Source organism: Myxine glutinosa, chromosome 1 (genome assembly GCF_964187855.1).
Source record: "Myxine glutinosa chromosome 1, kmMyxGlut1.1, whole genome shotgun sequence".
NCBI lineage: Eukaryota > Metazoa > Chordata > Myxini > Myxiniformes > Myxinidae > Myxine > Myxine glutinosa.
This window is the reverse complement of record NC_136261.1, coordinates 245,100,693-245,123,007: the sequence shown is the minus strand read 5'-3', so window position 1 is coordinate 245,123,007 and position 22,315 is coordinate 245,100,693. Positions and strand designations below refer to the sequence as shown.

General features: G+C 42.2%; 1 protein-coding gene and 1 long non-coding RNA gene across 8 annotated transcripts in view; one reads left to right on the top strand and one right to left on the bottom strand.

Moving 5' to 3' along the window:
- The window catches only part of LOC137435593 (homeobox protein Meis1), a 437,249-nt gene that overhangs the window by 60,367 nt on the left and 354,567 nt on the right, over positions 1-22,315 (top strand). For all 7 annotated transcript variants that reach the window (XM_068129504.2, XM_068129511.2, XM_068129521.2 and 4 more), the window contains exon 7: positions 17,983-18,097. In XM_068129504.2, the coding sequence (XP_067985605.1) occupies positions 17,983-18,097 (115 nt within the window). The remainder of the gene's footprint in view (positions 1-17,982; positions 18,098-22,315) is intronic.
- Positions 3,387-20,979, bottom strand: LOC137435624 (uncharacterized). The gene is made up of 3 exons (XR_010986122.2): positions 20,955-20,979; positions 4,381-4,545; positions 3,387-4,151 (listed from the first exon to the last, which is right to left on the bottom strand). It is a non-coding gene; the product is annotated as an uncharacterized LOC137435624 (long non-coding RNA).

Genomic DNA, 22,315 nt, shown 5'->3' with positions numbered 1-22,315 from the left:
ATGTAATCATTTCGTCGGTGTCACATACGCCACTTCTCTGCCAAATTTCGTCCGAATCCGTCCACAACTTTTTGAGATATCTTGTTCACAGACAGACAGAGAAACAGACAGACAGGGGTGAAAATATAACCTTCATCCTCCTTTGGTGGCGCAGGTAAAAAAAATCCCCAATAGGAGGTAAAAATTACAAGCTTGTGTACTTGTAATTCATATAAAATTACAATTATGTCTCATAATAGTATTGTTACCCTCGCCAGAGGAGAGGGTATTGTATTTGAGTCCGTTTGTTTGTCTGTTTGTCTGTTTGTCCGCACAGAATAAATATGACTTTCTCTGTAACTGTTGGTCCGATTGACGGGAAATTTGCACCATAGGTGCAACTCCACCTGTTGAATTTTTTTAATGATAATTATGACGTCATAGGTCACGTGGTTCGGCCGCCATCTTGGAAAAATCGAAAAACTTTGCACCTCTATATCTCGGAGACATGCCTCATTGTAAAGAACTCTCCATGTGAAATAAAATATGTTAATGATGATGTCATAGGTGCCTCCATTATGACGTCATAATTCGACAAGTACAATACTTCATTCAATTAAGATGAAATTTCTTGAGCGCCATGTTGGCATAAAGTGGTGGAGAAAAAAAAAATGATGATGTCATCGGTCACGTGGTTCGGCCGCCATCTTGGAAAAACAGAAAAACTTTGCACCTCTATATCTCCGAAAGTGCTGAATAGAAAAAAATTGAGACATGGCTCGTTGTAAAGAATTCTCCATGGGGAATAAAATATGTTAATGATGTCATAGGTGCCTCCATTATGACGTCATAATTCGACAAGTACAAAACTTCATCCGATGAAGATGAAATTTCTTGAGCATAATCTAGGAATAAATTAGTTTGGAAAAAATAATAATGATGCATCGGTCACGTGGTTCGGCCGCCATTTTTTTTTTTAACACAAAAGCCTTAAAAAACACTGAAAATACATCCTGGTGAGGGTTTGCAATCTCTGATTGCTCTTTTTCTTGTTATTTATGTAATACATGTACAAGTTCCATGAAGTTGGGAAAATGTTGGGGGGAAAAGTTAAATTTCAAATTTGGGGAAATAATTTATTGAGAAGGGTGTTTATTAATAAGTCATAAGTACAATATACACAAGACCTGGTCCTTCCTTTTCTTCTGAAGAGCCATGAAGCAGACGTGTTTAAATCAACTTTTAGCTTCAGTGAGGGTCAACCGCTAAGTAATGCAGTGCATGCATGCACTTTTATGACAAAACGTTTCTTGATTTTTTGTTCCAAAGTTTCTAAACAGCAATTTCATTAATATTGTTCTATTTGCTTGGCTGCACCACAAATAATGTAAATGCACATTCACTTGAATCCTCGGAATTCAATTCACATACAAACAGAAAGCACCAGAGCATTTGGGACTCCATGTGCAACGATCCATTTATTTCCATAACTGACTATAACAATTCTTATATTTCCTTACTAATTATATGTTGTTATATATTGAAAAAAAAAACAAAAAAAAAACGTTCGCAAATCTTTGTGATTGTTTAGACTCCCCTCCTATTGCTGTAACCTTCAATGATTTTTCGATGGTTTTATTTAATTACGCTCTCTATAATATCAGAACAATTTTGCATTTCAAACAGTGAGGATAAATCGACGACAAAATAAAGCTGTTGTTGGTTCATCTTCTGAGAAGAGGTGAGTGCTGATATTGTAAGGTGATGCTGGGAGTGATTCGTTCAAAGCATATGGACAGGTAAGTGTGTAGGGAACAGGTGACAGGTTATTTCAGTTGATGATATGCTCGTCTATGAGATGTCTTCTCCTGGGATCGATCCCTGATGGGGTCAGATTTATTCAACTAAGTACTGGCGTCTGTAAAGCTGCCCTGTTTGCATTTTTTTTTTCTATACTCAGTCGACGCTCGTATAAGAACTAACACATCGACATATAATAAAGGGAGCAGGAGACAAGAGGGGGAGAGAGAGGGGACACCAAAATGGACACGACAAGGACACGGGACAGGACAAGGACTTTCAGGAAAGAAATCGGAATTTGAAGGAGGTGGGTTTAGGGTGGATTAACGGGGGTAGAAAAGATAATTTATTGCATTTAGGTGCCCATGTTATTTTTTGAGAAAGTAGGCCACATTGTGTGTTTGTATGCGAGTCAAATTCTCTGCTTGGGGCTGGCTAGCTGTGTAATTAGTACAATGCCTGCCGCACGTGGGAGTGTAAGGATGTGTGGCTACGGAGCAGGCATGATAGGCCAAATTAATTTTACCTGTCCTCCAATTACCTTGTGCCATCTTCTGAAATACATACTTATACCTGCAATACATTATCTTGGAGAAGAAGTATAGATTTCCAAATATTAATAGTGTTTGTTGTTGGTGTGAATATGCATTCCTTTTCAACCATTGCTGTATATATTATTGTTCTTGGTCAATTTACGACAGAGTGGCAGGGCGAGTGCCAACTAAATTCAGTCAAATCTGATCTTTTTAATTAAAAAGGAAAATAACATTTATTCGTATCTACCAGAAATCCCTGGTGTTGGGCTAGCGGCTAGGGTGCCAGCTTAGGATAGACCTAGGATCCTGGGTTCGAATCCCGGTCGATCGCTGAATTAAACACCAGGGGGGTTGACTCAGCCTGTCATCCTTCCGAGGTCGGCTAATTGAGTACCAGTTCACTGGTAATTCCCTGCTTGTCGTTAAAGGCGGCAAAAAGGGTTGGCGTCAGGAAGGGCATCCGGCCATAAAACATTGCTTCAAAAAGGGGACCAAAAAAAAACAACAACAACCACGGTTCCCGAAAAAGGCCAACCCCTGCTTGCGGGGAAAAATGGCCTCTAAAGGTGGTTTTTACCAGAAAGCAATGCGAGGATATACATAAAATTTGTGCCATACAGAGCCAAAACTGCACTTTGCAAATTTACTTCCTTATTGTTGCCATGGATGAAACAACAATGTACAATACACCACGATATGAACCTTCAAGCAGATTGAAAAAAGTATATTGTAAAGAGGTGTCAGGTGGAAAACAAACGTACGACAGCCTGGTGGTATAAAGGGAGCTTGCCTTTGCGCTATCTAGTCGGTCTTCAATTCCTGACCGGACTATCAGTTGTCAGATTGTTGCGTCACAGGAAGAGTGGAACAACACAATGTGTTGTCCCTCGAGTGTATGTGAAGCTGGCTGTCTTTTTTGCCAGCAATAGTTGGTGGACGTTAAATACCTTGCGAAGAAGAGTATGTACATTCTCACCGGTACTCTGAACAAATGACGAATTCCTTCCCAAATTGGCTCTTCAGGTACATGTCCGATGTGTGAAAAATTGTTTGTATAAATGCAATGACAGATTTCAGGTTTATTGTTCACAGTTTATTCTTCGCCCTGCATGCCAGTCTGATTAAGACAACATTTAGTCTGCCACACGAGCCATTTTGTTCTACATGAGAAACCATTCAGGAAAGAGGGGGGCATTACAACTGCCGCATTGAAAGGGCTATGGTCATATGGATTGCTTGATTCCAGCAATATTCCCATTAAATTCTCAGCAACACCTTATATACATATTAAAGGCATAAATAAATACCTTGCTTCAATTTTTGGCCTTTTTATTTTCGGGTATGTTTGTATAAACATTTTTCTTTTGAAAACAGTACATCATGTGTGCTGATACCCTGGCCAAATTAACACTTTTTGCTTTGCCACTTTGCTCTCGACAATCGCTCCCTGAGGGATCACAGTATCATCTGGTACAAAGGTTTCATTGGCCAAATGATTTATTTTGATGTAACCTTTGCAAAGACTCTGGATAGTCAGGTGACAAATTAAACCCTCTCCACATCAACGCCCCGGACAATACTCCAGTGCTGCAACAGAGCGGTGCTCCATCGTAAATCCATTCACATCGCCTTGAAAACAGCGTATCAAATTCATAAAATGTCTGTATAAAATTAGTTGTGACCGATTCACATCGACCAGGACCGTCTCCGTATTCGCACCAGGACCACCTCACATACTCTTCGCAAAATACACTGTGGGGTCTTTAACATCCACTAATGGCTGGTCCTCGGGTTTAATATCCTTCCCATGGACGGTGCACACATTGATTCATCGCCCTGCATGCCAAACACAGAGATGGCAATTTTACAACTGGGTCAAGATTCGAACAAAGGCTGGACAGCCCAACAGCTCACAGGTGAGTGTGCATACCCCGAAGCTTACCCCGGCAGCCATATAAAACATCAGTATGGTGTAAATAATAATAATGGTCGTGTGTTTTTGATATAAACATAAATTCCCTCTGAAATGTTCAACATTTTATGCCATTTTATTGTCATTTCTTACCTGCCAGAACTGAGCAATTGGCTTTATTATTATATCACACACTCCACCATATGCACAAATCGTCATGCAATCCATGCTTTTCTGGCAGCCGGCAGTGCTGCGGTTTCACGGTTCCGTAACTTGTGGTTATTGCGGTTTCAGCACAGCGTTACGCTTTTATTGTCACTAAATGTGGAAGAGAAAACATTTCTCAGGCACTCATCACAATGCAAAGGGCGGGTGATGTGCACATAAAAAGTGAATGCTGCCCATATTCGCATGCGATGGAATCCAACCTTTCTCGCAGAATCTAAGTCATTCACAGAAAAAACACCAAATAAAGCAAAAAATAAATAAATAAATATATATAGTTGGCATATAGAGATTATGAGTTTGCTATTCAAAAACGAAGGCACATTCAATTTGTACATAGAAAGCTGCTCCTTTACCTCTTCCTCTTCATCATCATTCAATGCTTCTTTACTCTCTATTCTCTTTTCCTTCCTTAAATCTCATCTTTATTTTCACAATTTTATTTTTTCCTCAATTTATAGCTCTTTCCCCCTTTCCATATATATATGTATATATATACTGTGTATATATATATATATATATATATATATATATATATATATATATATATATATATATATACATATACATACATGTATATATATATATATATATATATATATATATATACATATACATACATGTATATATATATATATATATATATATATATATATATATATATATATATATATATACATATATATATATAAATAAATATACAGGGTGGTCCAGAAACCCTGGGCACATTTTAAAAAACGATACCTGCAACAAACAACTATGTTTATCATTGTTCTTCGGTGGAACACAAAATGTGATTACTCGTAAATGGATGTGACCGCTTCAACATGCACAGGCATCACGTGATACGGATCGGGGTGTGCTGCACGCGTTTGTCTTTGCATTAGTTCATCTCATTGTGAATTAGACACCATAATATGACGGAGGATATCGTGAGACAGAAAATTCACGCTGTATGCTTGTAGTCTGTATCTGGAAATTCGGCTGAAGTTCACAGACAACTTTTCAAAGAATGTGGCGCTGACGCAATTGACAGAAGAACGATCGGCAGAATAAACAAGCAGTTTGATGAAACTGGCAGCATTCTTCCAAAACAGTCACCAGGTAGGTCTTGTATTGTTCGAACAGAGGAAAGCAGAGCGGTCATTCAACAACAACTCGACAGTAACACACCATTATAAACTCATCGTTTATTAAACATCACCAACATAAGCCGATCATCGATTCGAAGAATACTAAAAGACCTCAATGCAAAAACATACATACCCAGATTAATTCACCAACTATCTCAGGATGATTTTGACAGGCACGTTGAGGCAGATGAGACATTGCTTGGGTTAATGGATATGGACAATGATTTGCAGAACAGGAACCTTGTGGTCAGATGAATCCATGTTTACTTTATCTGGTTCTGTGAATCGTCATAACAGCATGACATGGGCAGTAGACAACCCACGATGTACTGTTGAGCACAACGTCCAGTATCAAGCTAGTGTGTCCGTCTGGGCAGGTATTTCTTCTGGAGGCATTGTTGGACCAAGAAAATGTGAATGCTGCAAATTACCTTCTAATGTTGGAGCAGCATGTATTTTCACTCAATGATGGCCAAATGTGGTCCATGCATGATGGTGCGCCTGCTCATTATGCTGCCAGTGTATGCCAGGCATTTACAGACCGATTTGAACTTTACAGACAAATGGATTGGCCATCGTGGTCCGGTTGAACGGCCACCGCGGTCTTGTGATTTAACACACTGTGATTTCCTCCTTTGGGGTTTCCTCAAATACAAAGTGTATGCGACGAATCCTACGACCCTTAGAGACTTGAACCAATTCATCCGTAATGAGGCTGCTGCCTTAACGACTGAAACATGCAGAACTGTGTGTCAGAGTGCAGTTTGAACATTTGAACTGATCTGTTTCATGTATATTAGACTGATTAGACTGTTTAACGAGTAATCATGTTTTGTTTTGCACCAAAGAACAATAATAAACTTCGTTGTTTGTTGCAGGTATTGTTCTTCAAAATGTGCGCAGGGTTTCTGGACCACTCTCTGTGTGTGTATATATATATATATATATATATATATATATATATATATATATATATATATATATATATATATATATATATATATATATATATATATATATATATATATATATATATATATATATGTATGTATGTATGATTTGTGCATGGCTCCTTATAGTTTTTCGTTAGAAATTGTTTTTAAATGTTGTTACTTTAAATGTTGAGCAACTGCAGGTTAAAATACTGATGTTGGTAATGCCACATTAAGTGTTGTGAGCTTTTTACAGCAAACAACCTGTAGTTAAACCCAGAGCCACTGTTCAAAATACATTGAGCTTCACATAATGCTGAGTGTCTTTCAAAAAGAAGGGTTAAAAAAAAAAAACACGAGTAAATGTTGAGGGTCTAAAGCTTGTTATCGCCGCACGGCACAAGGACCTTTGGCTGAAGCATTGTTAAATAATGCAGCTTGCCTCTTGGACTCATTATTAATTAATAATACATTAGTGTACGATGCTGTTAAGCATTGCCGGCTCAGACGTGGATTTTGATGTCTCGCTCATGTGCTTGGAACCTGCGGATAGCATCAAATGAAATGTTTGATAAGGATACGAGATTGATGTAATGGGTACTTAGAATGAATAGGGCTTTGATAAGGTAGTCAACGTTCTGTCAAGGGAGTTATCCTCGGGATTATGGAAAGCTAGAATTATGTTTGGCAGTATAATTGAATTATTGGTGAAAATCCTGAAGAATCGATGTCCGAACACCATATTTGATTGAGACCTGTGTTTGCTCACGGCTTGCCTGAGTTGTGCGATAGAATGAAGGAGTTACTTACACAGGTGATGTCATTTGACCCTTTCCTCAAGAGCCTGAAATTCCCCTGGGGCAGATTTGGTTGGGCCCAACCCTTTTTGAAGTTAAAGGACAATAGCCGTGAACAGTGACCTGATTCCATCCACGAAGCTGTGGAATCAGGTCACTTTTATATTCCGTTGTGCTGACTTTTCACTAATATTCACATCTGCAACATTGCAACTAATGCCAAAGATATTTTCCGCACGCACTGGAACCAAAGTTTTTTATATGGTGTATTTGAAACCTTAAATGTAGGGAACAAGCTGTGGTATTGAAATACCTGGATGGTCAATCATTCCTTTTTCTCTCAATCTTTGTTTTGAAGTTAATGTTTCAAAAGTGTAAACATTTGCTTGTTCGAAGTAGACAGAAAGTGTATGTTCTGGAGCACCCACTTACCGCTCACGTCTGCTGCACCCCTCGTCAACCTCGCCCTGTCATTCCCTTTCCTTCTTCCATCCAAAGCAGCCAATTAATCCAACAGCCAGCAGTCATAGCTTAGAATTACACCATTACCTCAGACCTGGTGAGCAGTCAAAACTTCCAAACATGACCTAAGAGGAGTATCAATGGGGTGATGTTTCATGACGGTGGGGTTTTTTTTGCTTAGATTTAGATATACTCGTATAAAATATTAATGACCAGTTAATCCTTCCAAATGCCTCAGATGGGAGACGTTACATGACATGGGCTATTTTTATAATTTTGATTTATAAGATAATTAAAAAAGATGTGTGTGTGTGTGTGTGTTTTATGTAATGGCTTTGCAATCAAATGGAAATTAACATTTGATTTGATTCTATAATGCAGTTCAACTGAAAGAGTTGGCTGGAAGCTGGAGATTGGTTTTGCCAGAATAGATAAAACTGATGGGGTGGCTTTCTCTTGAAGCATTTACTTTTACATTGATCTAAGGCTTATTGAGTTTATTATACATAAATCACATGCAAGACAAGGACATTAGGAGACATCATTATTTAACATAAATTGCAAGTACATTAGTAGGACATCAGGAGCAATTTTTCCCCACAGAGTGGGGGTTGGCCTTTTTCGGACACCGTGGTCCCCTTTTTAAAGCAATGTTTTACGGCCGGATGCCCTTCCTGCCACCAACCATGTTAGTCGCCTCTTGCGACACATAAGGAATTACCAGTGAACTGGTACTCAATTTGCCGACCTCAGAAGGATGACAGGCTGAGTCAACCCTCCTGGCGTTAATTCTGCGATCGACCGGGATTCGAACGCAGGATCCTCGGATCCCAAGCTGGCACCCTAACCGCTAAGCCAACACCAGGCTAAGTACATTAGTAGAAAATGGACAAAAACTTAGTACCCTATATCAGATTTGAAGCTGGGATCTGAAGCATTATGAGCTATTGTTTGAGATTGGAAAACGAAACGGGCACACCAAAATGTAAGCGTTACAACTTATCCTACACTTACCAATGAAACACACGTACACACACACACGTACACACACACACACACACACACACACACACGCACACATACGTACACACACAGACACACACATGTACACTAACCCAATGGATGTGCTGGAACGTTTACAGCATTATCCCAGAGGTGGCGAACAGCTCCGAGGTGGCGCACCATTATCCTAATGCTGAACTCATGTAAATATTGAAAAGAAACGTGGCACATCATAACACCCCATTATGTTCAAACCGTTGTAAGAAGAATGAAAGTTATAAGAACCTTTACAAATCAAAAGTTAAATGAACTCTCAAAAAAATTACAACCTGTGTAAGACCAACCATGCATAAACACTAACACACGTATATGATCAGAACATACAACCAAAGGCATTATAATGATTAATCCGCAACACAAGGGTTTTTTGAATTGTCGTTTACAACCAGTAGATGTTATTCATAAAATACTTACCCTGTGCAGTCACCTTGGTGCGAGACAACTTTACTGATTTTGAAGGGTTTTTTCTTTCCTCCAATATGGCTGCCAGACCACGTGAGCGATTATATAATAAATTAGTGGGGTCACCCGTGGGAATCCCACGGGCATGGACGTGTGTGACATTTTGACATCTTGATTTAGATGCTGCACATTAAATTTTACAAAATGGTTACTGGCAATTCATCAGATCCAGAAATGGTGTAATGAACACAATTTATTTATTTCACATAATATGTGACCCCTCACTCCTCTCCACCTGACACTCTCCTCTCTCCACCCTCACGCCTCTCCAATCCCACTCCTCCTCACACTGCCCTCCAATACCTCCTCACACTCCTCTCCAATACTTCCTCACACTCCTCTCCAATCCCTCACACTCCTCTCCAATCCCTCATACTCCCCTCCAATCGTGCCTCACTCGCCTCTCCAATCGCACCTCACTCGCCTCTCCAATCGCTCCTCACTCGCCTCTCCATTCGGCCCTCACTCTCCAACCCCTCGCTCCTCTCCAACCCCTAGCCCCTCTCTAACCCCTCGCTCCTCTCCAACCCCTCGCTCCTCTCCAACCCCTCACTCTCCTCTCCAATACCTCCTCACACTCCTCTACAATACCGCCTCACACTCCCCTCCAATCGCGCCTCACTCACCTCTCCAATCGCTCCGCACTTCCCTCTCCAATCGCTCCTCACTTGCCTCTCCAATCGCTCCTCACTCGCCTCTCCAATCGCTCCTCACTCGCCTCTCCAAGCGCTCCTCACTCGCCTCTCCAATCGCTCCTCACCAAACCCTCGCTCCTCTCCAACTCCTCTCTCCTCTCCAACCCCTCGCTCCTCACTATCCACCCCCTCACTCCTCACTCTCCAACCCCTCGCTCCTCACTCTCCAACCCCTCGCTCCTCACTCTCCAACCCCTCGCTCCTCTCCAACCCCTCTCGCCTCTCCAACTCCTCGCTCCTCACTATCCAACTCCTCACTCTTCACTCTCCAACCCCTCGCTCCTCTCCAACCACCCGCTCCTCTCCAACCCCCTGCTCCTCTCCAATCCCCGCTCCTCTCCAACTCCTCGCTCCTCTCAAAACCCTCGCTCCTCTCAAAACCCTCGCTCCTCTCAAACCCCTCGCTCCTCTCCAACCCCTAGCTCCTCTGCAACCCGTCACTCCTCCAACCCCTCGCTCCTCTCCAACCCCTCGCTCCTCTCCAACCCCTCGCTCCTCTCCAACCCCGCTCCTCTCCAACCCCTTGCTCCTCTCCAACCCCTCGCTCCTCTCCAACCCCTCGCTCCTCTCCAACCCCTCGCTGGAATGAATGCCAGTTTAAACAGGATTACCTTTACTCCCGTATAATAATGATGAATGAAAGAATAATGAAGAAATATCTGTCGGCAATTTCCCGTCTGTGGCGATACGTGAACGAAGCTATGCCCCTCTCTCCACATACGTATAAATAAAATATTTAATCGTGATGATTGTCATCAAATGGAAAAGTCCGCCACAAATTTTTAATATATCTCGCCATTTTCCTGTCTGTTATTTTAGGCGGTGTATGACCGACCATGCTGCGATTAAAAAAAAATATGGTGGGGTCACCCATGGGAATCCCACGGGAATGGACGTGTGACATTTCGACATATTGAGTTGGATGCTGCACATTCACTTTTACAAAATGGTTACTGGCAATTCATCAGATCCAGAAATGGTGTCATGAACACAATTTATTTATTTCACATAATATGTGACCCCTCACTTCTCTCCACCTGACACTCTCCTCTCTCCACCCTCATGCCTCTCCAATCCCACTCCTCCTCACACCCCTCTCCAATACCTCCTCACACTCCTCTCCAATACCTCCTCACACTCCTCTCCAATACCTCCTCACACTCCTCTCCAATACCTCCTCACACTCCTCTCCAATACTTCCTCACACTCCTCTCCAATACCTCCTCACACTCCTCTCCAATACCTCCTCACACTCCTCTCCAATACCTCCTCACTCTCCTCTCCAATACCTCCTCACACTCCTCTCCAACCCCTCACACTCCTCTCCAACCCCTCACACTCCTCTCCAACCCCTCACACTCCTATCCAATCCCTGTCACTCCTCTCCAATCACTCACACTCCTCTCAAATCCCTCACACTCCTCTCCAATCCCTCACACTCCTCTCCAATCCCTCACACTCCTCTCCAATCCCTCACACTCCTCTCCAATCCCTCACACTCCTCTCCAATCCCTCACCCTCCTCTCCAATCCCTCACACTCCCCTCCAATCCCTCACTCACCTCTCCAATCGCTCCTCACTCTCCTCTCCAATCGGCCCTCACTCTCCAACCCCTCGCTCCTCTCCAACTCCTCCTCACACGCCTCTCCAACCACTCCTCACACTCCTCTCCAACCCCTCCTCACACTCCTCTCCAATACGTCCTCATACTCCTCTCCAATACCTCCTCATACTCCTCTCCAATACCTCCTCACACTCCTCTCCAATACCTCCTCACACTCCTCTCCAATACCTCCTCACACTCCTCTCCAATACCTCCTCACACTCCTCTCCATTACCTCCTCACACTCCTCCCCAATAGCAATACCTCCTCACCCTCCTCTCCAATCGCGCCTCACTCGCCTTTCCAATCGCACCTCACTCACCTCTCCAATCGCTCCTCACTCGCCTCACCAATTGCTCCTCACTCGCCTCTCCAATCGCTCCTCACTCTCCTCTCCAATCGGCTTTTTCCCGTCTCGTTTCTCTCGTTTCTCTCCCGTCTCATTCGTTTTCTTGCTGCATCCTGTTCAAGTCTGCGTTCTTCATCGATCGTCTCATTCATTTTGGAAATGGAAGTTTCCACGCAACGCATGAATTGTCACGATCCTCAAGAGGAAGTGTCTCGAAATCATCAAATGACAAATGGCAAGTAAATTACATTGTGAAAATTAAAGATTTCAAATAAACCTATTTAAAGTGTATGCGCACATAACTAATAAAAAAAAACGAAGAAATATCTCTCGGTAATTTCCTGAAGCATATTTTACTTCCCAATAATAATGTTGAATGAAATAAGAATGAATAAATATATGTCGTTTTTGTGACGACTGTCATCAAAAGTAAAAGTAATATATCTTAACGGAAAAGAAAAAGCGAATTTTTAATATATGTCGACAACTGTTATTTTAGGCGGTGTATTTTCGTGTATCATCGTGGCGCAATTGAAAAAAATATATCTCTGCATTTCCCCGTGTGTGCATGAATGTTCTCAATTATTTCTGACACCAAGTCTAAAACCATCGATAAAAATTAAATCAGATGGTGAATTCGAGATAAAATCGTGAGGGTGACTCAATGAATGGGCTTGATTTTACCGGCCTTTGAGAAATCATTTCGTTCCATAAACGGAAACTTTCATGGGATTCCCTTCCCGTTTTTTTTCAACCGAGTCTAAAACTATGTTAGCGACTGTTAAAAATGAAATGATATATCGAATTAGAGTTGAAATAAACCTGTGTGAGAGAGAAAGACAGCACAGGCCTATCTAATCAGGCCTCAAAGCTATTAGAGTTAATAAAATGGTGGATATTTGTTTACATGAAGCCTCTCCAAGAATGGGTGGAGCTACTCTGCAAACGGAGTAAGCCACACCCCTGGACAGACAGACAGACAGACAGACAGAATCACCGTAGCCTATTATAATATAGATATATATTCTCTAATATAATCTTTGTGTACATCATTCTCAATACATTTCAAACTGATCAGACTAAGCGTTGTCCTTGTCAAATTATGACGTCATAATTAAGGCACCAAAGACGTCATCATTAACAACACATTTTCCACATGCAGAGTTCGTTACAATGAGCCATGTTTCAATTTTGTCCATGGAGCAGTTTTGGAGATAGAGGTGCAACGTTTTTTGTTTTTTTCCAAGATGGTGCCTGTACCATGTGATGTATGACGCCATAATTATCACTGAAATTCTACAGGTGGAGGTGCTCCTATGGTGAAAATTTCCTGTCAATTGGACCAAAAATTGCAGAGAAAAAAAAATTCATACTGATTGGATCAAGCGTTGTACTTGTCGAATTATGACGTCATAATTAAGGTACCAATGACATCATTAACATACCTAATTCCCCATGGGAGTACTTGACAATGAGCCTTCTTTCAATTCTTTCCATGGAGCGGTTTCGGAGATATAGAGGTGCAACGTTTTTCGATTTTTCTTAGATGGCGTCCATGCCATGTGACCTATGACGTCATAATTATGAATAAATAATTCTACAGATGGATGCGATCCTATTCGCTTTGTGAGTGCAGGGTAATTAATATGTCCCTTGTAGTGGAGATTGTAGTGATATAAATTTCACCTTTACCATACTGAAAATCCTGTCAATTTGCAATTGGTCACTCGCTATGACTCCAATACTAATTTTTATTACGGACCCTAGGCATCAAGTAGCTACATATATAAAACAAACATTTTCAAATGGAGAACGTCACTGCCATTGGAGCATTTAAATTGCGTCAGATGCGGCAATAAATGCTAATTGTTGCTCCCAGCTTGCCGGCTCGATGACAGAAGACACCATTTGCATTTTTTCCGTCTCCATCCCTACAATGTTTAGAATTCTGTGTGGGCACGGCTGGTGGTATGCCAAACTAAATGTACCAGAAGAGGATTCAGGCAGGGCTTGAAGGTTGAGATGACCCTACCCGCTTACCTTCTGGACTCCTTTGGTCCGCACAGCCCCCTTTAATGAACCAGCATTTTTTTTTTTTTTTCCAAAACAAACTTGATGAAAAAAAATATCAAACCCAAAATTTATTGAGCTGAGGTCTGTATGAATCTAAGTTAGTACGTCAAAACTTCAGAAGAGTAATGATGAGTAAATCCATGATGTGAACATGCCATAAGCATTTGGTACAGTGTAATTAACTCACTAGTTGAGGGCACTATGTGCAGAAATTACTGCAGAAACGGTAATCTTGTCGACACTAACTATTTCGCTACCTGCCGCCTGGCCCGTAGTAATATTTCATGTAAACGTCAATAGTTTATTATGGATTAACATGCTTGGGATTTAGTATGGAATAATTAATGCAGATTATCTGCGTGATTGCAGCTGTAAATCGAATGTAAGAGGAGCAAGTTCTAAGTTTTTTATTTACTCATCCATTTCAGAAGAAACATATTGAACTACAATGGCACTTGATGTGGCACATACCTCCGCCAGGCATCTCTCAATGGTGAAGAATCACTTGAAAAGTTATTCTGTCCAGATCTGGATCTTCACCAAAATCTCATCAATTCGTCCCTGTCGCACATCCAACCTGTCCACCAGGTTTCATCTGAATTTGTCTACAACTTTTTGAGATATCTTGCTTCCAGACAGATAGATAGACAGACATACAGAGAAACGGGGGTGAAAACATAAGCCCCATCCACGTCTGGTGGCGGAGGTAAATACTAGGTACTGAGCTGAGCATTTGAAAAATTCTTACAGACTTGGTATGAGTTAGGTCGTGTCAATGAGAGCAGAAAAGATTGTGAATTGAGATGGGAAATCATGTCACTCTTTGATGATGTCATTCTACCTACAGCAGTGGATCACCTGCTTGAAGCCCTGGAGAGCAGAGTGGGATTGAAGAGCCTCAGGAAGGCAGTTTCACAAATGGGAGAAAATATGGAAAAAGATTTGAGGTGTGCATTAAGCCCAGATTGTGTGAGTCTAACCATGTGGTTACTGGGTGAAATTGTGCACCTTGTCGAAGCTGGGGAATGCAAGTTAACTCATCGATTAGAGGAAGCTAGACTAAAGAAGAGGAAATTCCACATCCAGTAGTGACAAGTGTGAAGCTTGGGCACCAGCCAATAGCAGAGAGCAGCCTGTCATTGAGCTGTGGACAAAGGCGTTATAGGGTGTTATATGCGAAGTAGTTCTGATTTATTAAGGAAGGAGTTGGCATGATCCATCATGATGTACGTCCAGTCTGCCAATGGCTTAGCTGATGGTAAAGCATGGAAGTTTGAGAGAACGAACTTTTTCCAGCAATTGATTGTGGAAATAGGTAAGCTTATCATCTATCTATAATTCCAGTAATCTCTGTGTGTATGTGTGTATGTGTGTATGTGTGTATGTGTGTATGTGTGTTTGTATGTTTGTCTGTGACCGCTGTTTCTCGACAACCACGGGTCCGATATACTTTAAACTTGCCAGGTATATTGCTGGGGACCCGAGGATGTGCCTTTTCAAGGTTTGAAATTAATCGGACAAGTACTTACCGAGCTATGGCGATTTAGCCGTTCGCCGTTCGCTTTGGCGTTGCGAATGGACCAAACCATTGCATGTAAATAGAGGGGGGGGGGGGGGTTCTGTGGTCGTTGCGAATGGACCAAACCATTCATGTAAATAGAGGGGGGGGGGGGTTCTGTGGTCGTTACTGCCACGTGGTTTCAAAGTTTTTTTTTGTTGTTGTTGTTTGCACGCATGTTTTTTTGCACCCACGTACGGGCACGCCCTAGGATGTTTACACACACACACCCCTACACAAATTTTTTTTTTTTTTTTTGGCAAGGAACGGGCACCCACGTACGGGCACGTCCTAGCTTATATATAGTACGGGCATGCCCTAGTCTATCTATAATTCCAGTAATCTCTGTGTGTGTGTGTGTCTGTGTGTGTGTGTGTGTGTGTGTGTGTGTGTTTGTCTGTGACCGCTGTTTCTCGACAACTACCGGTCCGATATACTTGAAACTTGCCAGGTATATTGCTGGGGACCTGAGGATGTGCCTTTTCAAGGTTTCATATTAATCGGAGAAGTAGTTACCGAGCTATGTCGATTTCTTTACCAAACTCCGCAAGCCGTTCGCTTTGGACCAAACCATTTCATGTAAATAGAGGGGGGGGGATTGTCACCGTACTCGCAAGCCGTTCGCTTTGGACCAAACCATTTCATGTAAATAGAGGGGGGGGGGGGGGTTCTGTGGTCGTTGCGAATGGACCAAACCATTTCATGTAAATAGAGGGGGGGGGGGGGTTCTGTGGTCGTTACTGCCACGTGGTTTCAAAGTTTTTTGTTGTTGTTGTTGTTTGCACGCATGCTTTTTTGCACGCACGTACGGGCACCCACGTACGGGCACGTCCTAGTACAAAACAAAAAGTACAAGTAAAACTGCCATTAAGCTCCACCTGGCTAAGGGTCTCTGCTCTTTGATGATGTCACTCTAGCCAGATAAGGTCTTCACTCTTTTTTGTGTTGGTGCCGCTGACACAATATCCACAGTCTACTCATTGCTGCTTCCCAAGCCAATTGAAGGTTATGTTATTAAATATATGCATGCCTATAGCATCATGGAAATGAAAGCTACAAGAACCATCAAATGTCAAAACAAGGTTAAACATTCCACATTCATTCACACAAACTTTGAGTTTATTACACTTCTGAGTGTATCAAAGTTTGAGACTTCCGCTTGCAGTTTCTTTGCGAACGCACACTGATTTATTGGCTCTGTGAAAATTTCTTGAAAAGCCAAGTGTACCACACGATGTCTATCTTGTCTAACTGTTGCTGTTTGTTTATTATCTGGACTGTTAATTACATTGTGAACCCATTTCAGTATCTTCCGATATATTACTTGGTGTTGCATTCATTTCGAGTTTTTGTCTCGAACGTGGCTAGGCCATGTGTGAGTGAATCTCAGGCCACATTTTCAGGTTTCTTTGTTTCTCTCTCGCTGCTCTCTCCTCTTTTCATCTTCTTTTGTTCCTTTCCTTTTTTGCATCCACCTATTTCCCCACAGCCTCACGTCAGTACATTGCCTAATTGCCCTCAAATCGCTCATCTGTGAGACTACATTTTGTATACGTAAGAAAATTACAAATAAACTGATAATTCTTATTCAGATCTAAGGTCTTCATATGCGATGTAATGTCAGAGCATGAACCAAGTGGATTTCATTGCACTATAAAATGCAAGGATGATGCAACTTAATTGGCCCAACCCATTGTGCTCAGAACCCTGGTTCAAATCCCATATCCCACATGTATTCATCAATTTTACATCATGGGTTGCTTTGGCCAAATGTGAGATTTTTCGAACCCTATAAAAGTAATAGCACTCTCTTATAGTAATTCAGGGTCACTGACTCCAAAATGCCCTCTACAAGTGGTGTGATCAAAATTGGAAAAAACTTAGTCTCTCACACACACACACACACACACACACACACACACACACACACGCACACACTCACACACACGTATTACAGCTCAAGAGACTCATGTTGGTCACCATTATGTGCCGATGCCTCAGGAAAGCTGGGAGGGGGTTGGAAATATCTCTATGGCTCGGCACATTGCTGTGGAATTTCCAGCTTACACAGCACAGTGTGGCCTCACAGCTGAATGGGCAGCTTCACTCACTGTCAGTTCTTCTGTGCCCCTTCGTTTTTAGTGTGACTGTGTATTCATGGAACTTTGTCACTTGAAAAGTAAGCCAAATGTCAGGATTAAATAAAGAGTGGTTTTTGCAACCAATCTTGGGATTTCATGATCTTTTGCTGTTGCCACACCCAGTTAGACATCAGGTCTTTCATGACAGCTGTGAGATTTTGAATTGTGAGATGTAGATGAATTATTTTCCCATTTTGCTCAATACATGACAACATTCCTTTATCCTATCCATGTCCCTATCCCACACGTGCATTACTATACAGACAGCGCTGTGGAGCCGCGACCAAGAGGACGCAGCATCAGTTCGGTCTGGGAGCACGCCTGGTCCTTCATCCGCCGGCCATGCATCACAAAGTGGGGACAACAGCAGTGAGCAGGGTATGTGACACACTTTGGCCTAGGTGTGCATGGTCTCACACACGTTAACGAACACATGTTCACATGCATGGCATGTATGCTCAAGGGTGCAAGTGAATAGCTCACGGGAAGAATATGAGTGTGGTTGGAACCAATGGAAGTTGAAGGAGAAACCAATGGAATGATTGAGAGGCAAGGAATGCATTTTCCAAACTTTGGCGTCTGCACTGGAGGGAGTGGCTGCCCCAGAAGTCTGGATGAGTCAGTGAGACCGGCATGCGGTACAATGGACAAATGTCTTTCTTACAAATCGCAATGCTTTGATTCAAGAATCTGGTACAAAGCTCTGATAATGGAACAAATACCATTAACCGTGGGTGTTTAGTTGCGCTAAAATTTAGGAAAACTGCATTGGATCTTACCCGTGTCATTTTTTTTCAATTACAAACAATTATTTTATTACTAAAACTATGATTTTATTCCATTGTATTTTTACAGTTCTGTTACACATGTGCAAACAACAATTATTTACGCAAATAGATGAAAGGGAAATATATATTGCTGATCACATTTCCCATCGGTGTGAGGTTTTGCTGTTGTTTGTTCGTCCCTTTGTCGTACCCATCTCAACACTTAGCCCAAATCAATGACCTGATTGGTAACATATTCTCCCATAACAGAGTAGATGTTGTTGAAGGAGTTTCCTGGGCAAGGATTGGATGCTGGTTGCCTTATTTCCAGGGGAAGTCCTGGCAAGAGTTTTAAATTTGCGCATGTTTATTGATATGCAATGGCCTTCTTTTTTTTCTTTTTCTTTTTTCCCAAAAAACCACGGTGCGAGTTTTAATGTACACAAGTAAATGTTGGTGTTTTGGATAGCCGGCTTATCATTTCCTCCGAAGGTCCACCTGTTCCATGATAGAGTGCCACCAACTGGCACTTAATCATATTGCAGTTGTCCTGGGTTTTGGGTAAAACTGTAAGTCAAATACAGTGCAGGACCAGTTTCCACCCACTTGTAGAAGTGTTAGTTTAAGCAAATGAATGGATGTATAAAAGACAGACACACATTTTCATGGTGTTCTGCAGCATATAACACACTGCTCGAGCAGAGCATTACAATATTAATTGTATTTCTGAGAAAATGTAGATTTCTGGGAATCTGGGAATCTCATGGATTTGTCACTTCATGATGATCATCATTCCCAAAGTACTATATTGAGGCACTGTTGTGAATGTTTTCATTTCAAAATGAAAGTATCTTTAACAGTCAACGTAGTTTTTCATAACTAAGTGTTTATTTTTGAAATGAGGTAATTGAGACATTGGTCAGCCATCTCGAGGATTGGAGAGCATCGTAGCTACTTGTTGCTGCTCCCCTGGTGCCCTCAGTGGAGGCTTGTGTCCAGAGCAGTTCTCAGGGCCAGCATTATGAGTGGCAGAACTAAATAATGCATGCCGATAACACACGAAAAAAAAGGTCTGTGGACAAGATAAGGGTCTGAGCTGTTAGGGGTTCAACACGCACTGTCTGCCATAGGGTCTTGGATTCTTGCAAGCGATTGTTCTGTTATGTGCTTGGGATGGAGGAGGGGGTCTTGGCTGACTTCTGCTGCACTTTGGTTAGCACGCTTAGTGAAACGGTGTCTTGTCCTTCACATTAGCTATCCAAAAACTCCTTTGGGATATTTGATGCTTCTTCTGACGAGACCCAAAGCCTGAATTGAACATCAAGCTGTGTGTCGTCCTCAAGGCTATGTCCGTATTGCGGCGTGTCCTTGAACTGCTGGAAATTTGTGGCTGGAGCTTGAGTGAATATTCTGTTGACATTTTACTAAGGACCATGGTGGAATTTCAGAGTTACAAAATATGATGCACTAGCTGTGTCAATTGACACGAGCGTGCAAAGTGCAAGCTCAGCAATTCGAAATGACTCGGGTGCATGAACGAGTTGTTTATCAGTTGCATATTTTTGGTTGAGGGTACTGCTGTTTTATGAAATGGGAATGGCAGCGCATTTAGGCAGCTGCTGCTGATGGCAAAAGTTTAAACATTGATGACAGGCAACCTGGCACTACATGAAGAGGGTGCTCCAAAGTGTGGGGTTAAAATTGGGTCACGGGCAAGGTTACAGGGAGGTTAAAACCAGCTCCTGTGGCTTGCTATGTGTGTGAGGAGGAAGATTGATACACATGTAGGGATGTGTGATGCATGAGAAACGAGGTATATTGCAATTAATATAAAGAGATTTTCATTTTTTGTTTTTGCTACAGTATTAGAATACTTATGGGTGTCCTATATAAAATAAGGCAATGTCTGTATGCCTGTTCTTTTTGGCATCCAAAATGGCTTTGCCGACCTCATTCAAATTTTGAATTCCTGCTTGGGGTACCCAGGGTCAGGACATGGGCATTAAATAACCACTGTCCTCCACCCCCACTCCCAGCGAGTGTGGGGGACGACTTGTGATCTTCACCTTTACACGTGGAATAGTGAAAGTGGTTGAACCACTGACCCCTTCTGGAGGGAGGGTGTGCTGTGGGTGGGAAACGATGTCCGCTCCTGAAGGGAGCAGGTATTGACTCGTGCAATAAATACACAAATAGGAGTCACAAATGAGTAATTGCACCAAAGTAGTAAATATATTATTTATACAACAGATTACTGCAGAAAATGAGTAATAAATTTGAACAAGCCAAACAATACACTGATTTTGTAAGCGAGTTCTTTGGCTTTACACAGAGTATTACATCTTGGCTTCATGCCACGTTTATCAATGTACGATTTTAGAGCGGCAGGGGTTCATGTTATTATCCTTATTATTATTGCTATTACTTGTGTTACATGAGGTCATTGAAAATATCAGACTGTGCCTCACCTTTCCAAATAAAATTGACTTCCGTGAGGGTGCCCAGTGGGGGGAGAGGAGGGGCAACATCGCAAGTCACAAACCCCTGAGGGAGTGGAGATATTGTCGTAATATCATTAATATTATGCTATTATCATAAGTGGTGTTATTACTTTTGTAATGAGAAGCAGCTTTGGAAAACTGCCACGAAAAATGCCTTGGAAGAATTCCACGGAAACGGCAGGAAGGATCGTGTTATTAACCTTTGTGGGGTACATACAGTAGATACAGTATACAGTAGATCTTTGATCAGGTGCGTTCGTCGACATGATAAGTATAGACTGTTTTTTTTTTTTTTTTTTGGAAACTGAATCGAGGCTCGTGAAAGAGCTAACATTTATTTCACAAACAAATCAACCAGACAAACAAAATATATAAAAAGAGGGAGTGGAAGACAAGATGGGGAGAGAAGGGGAAGCACACAAACACAACATTTGAGAGCAGGGAGAAGTGTGGGAGGGAGAGGGCTTGGGGGGAGGAGGCGAGGGAAGGGGGGGGGGGGGGGGAGAGGTATAAAACACAAGGGGACCAAGGACTTCCAGGACAGAAGTTGGTATTTCAAAAAAGTGGATTTGGGGTGAAATTAGCGGGGGTAGAAAAGATCAAGGTTTTGGATGGGGGAAGATAAGAGATGGTGGTGAACAGCTGTTTTAAAGACCTGGAGGGTGGAGTGGGATTGAAGAGAGTGAGGGAGTTTGTTCCAGAGGCGGGAGAAAAGAGGAATGAAGGAGTGAATGTGAGCAGAGAGTCTTGATTTTGGCAGTTTAACCATAAGAGGGTTGCAGGCAGATATTTTTCGACCTGCAGGAATATTTGGGGGACAGAGCCCAGAGAGAGCTGGGGGGGCAAGGCCAGAGAGGAGTCGGTAGAAGACGGAAAGACCACCAACCTGCCTGTGTTGAGTGAGTGAAAGGCCCTTGGAGTTAGCTTCATTGCGGGAGATTCCAATGATTCTGAACGCTTTGGTTTCAACAGCGTGAAGACGAGCTAGGTGTGAGGCAAGAGCACCAGCCCAGAGGGGAGAGCAGTATTCCATTGAGCTGCGGATGAAAGCCTTGTATGTGGTGAGGAGCTCAGGTGTGCCAAGGAAGGACTTCACACGACAGAGGATGCCCAGTCGGTGACTGCCTTTGGAGGCCAGATTTGAAATGTGGTTTTCCCAGGAAAGATCATGGCAGATGGTGAGACCCAAAAGCTTGAGTGACAGAACTTCTTGGAGAGGATTGTTGAGAAAGTGGATGGGAGGGTTGTCCAGTCGGTCTTTTCGGAGAGACATCGTAAGAGTGTGAGATTTGTCAGGATTGAAAGACATGTTCCACTTGTTTGCCCAG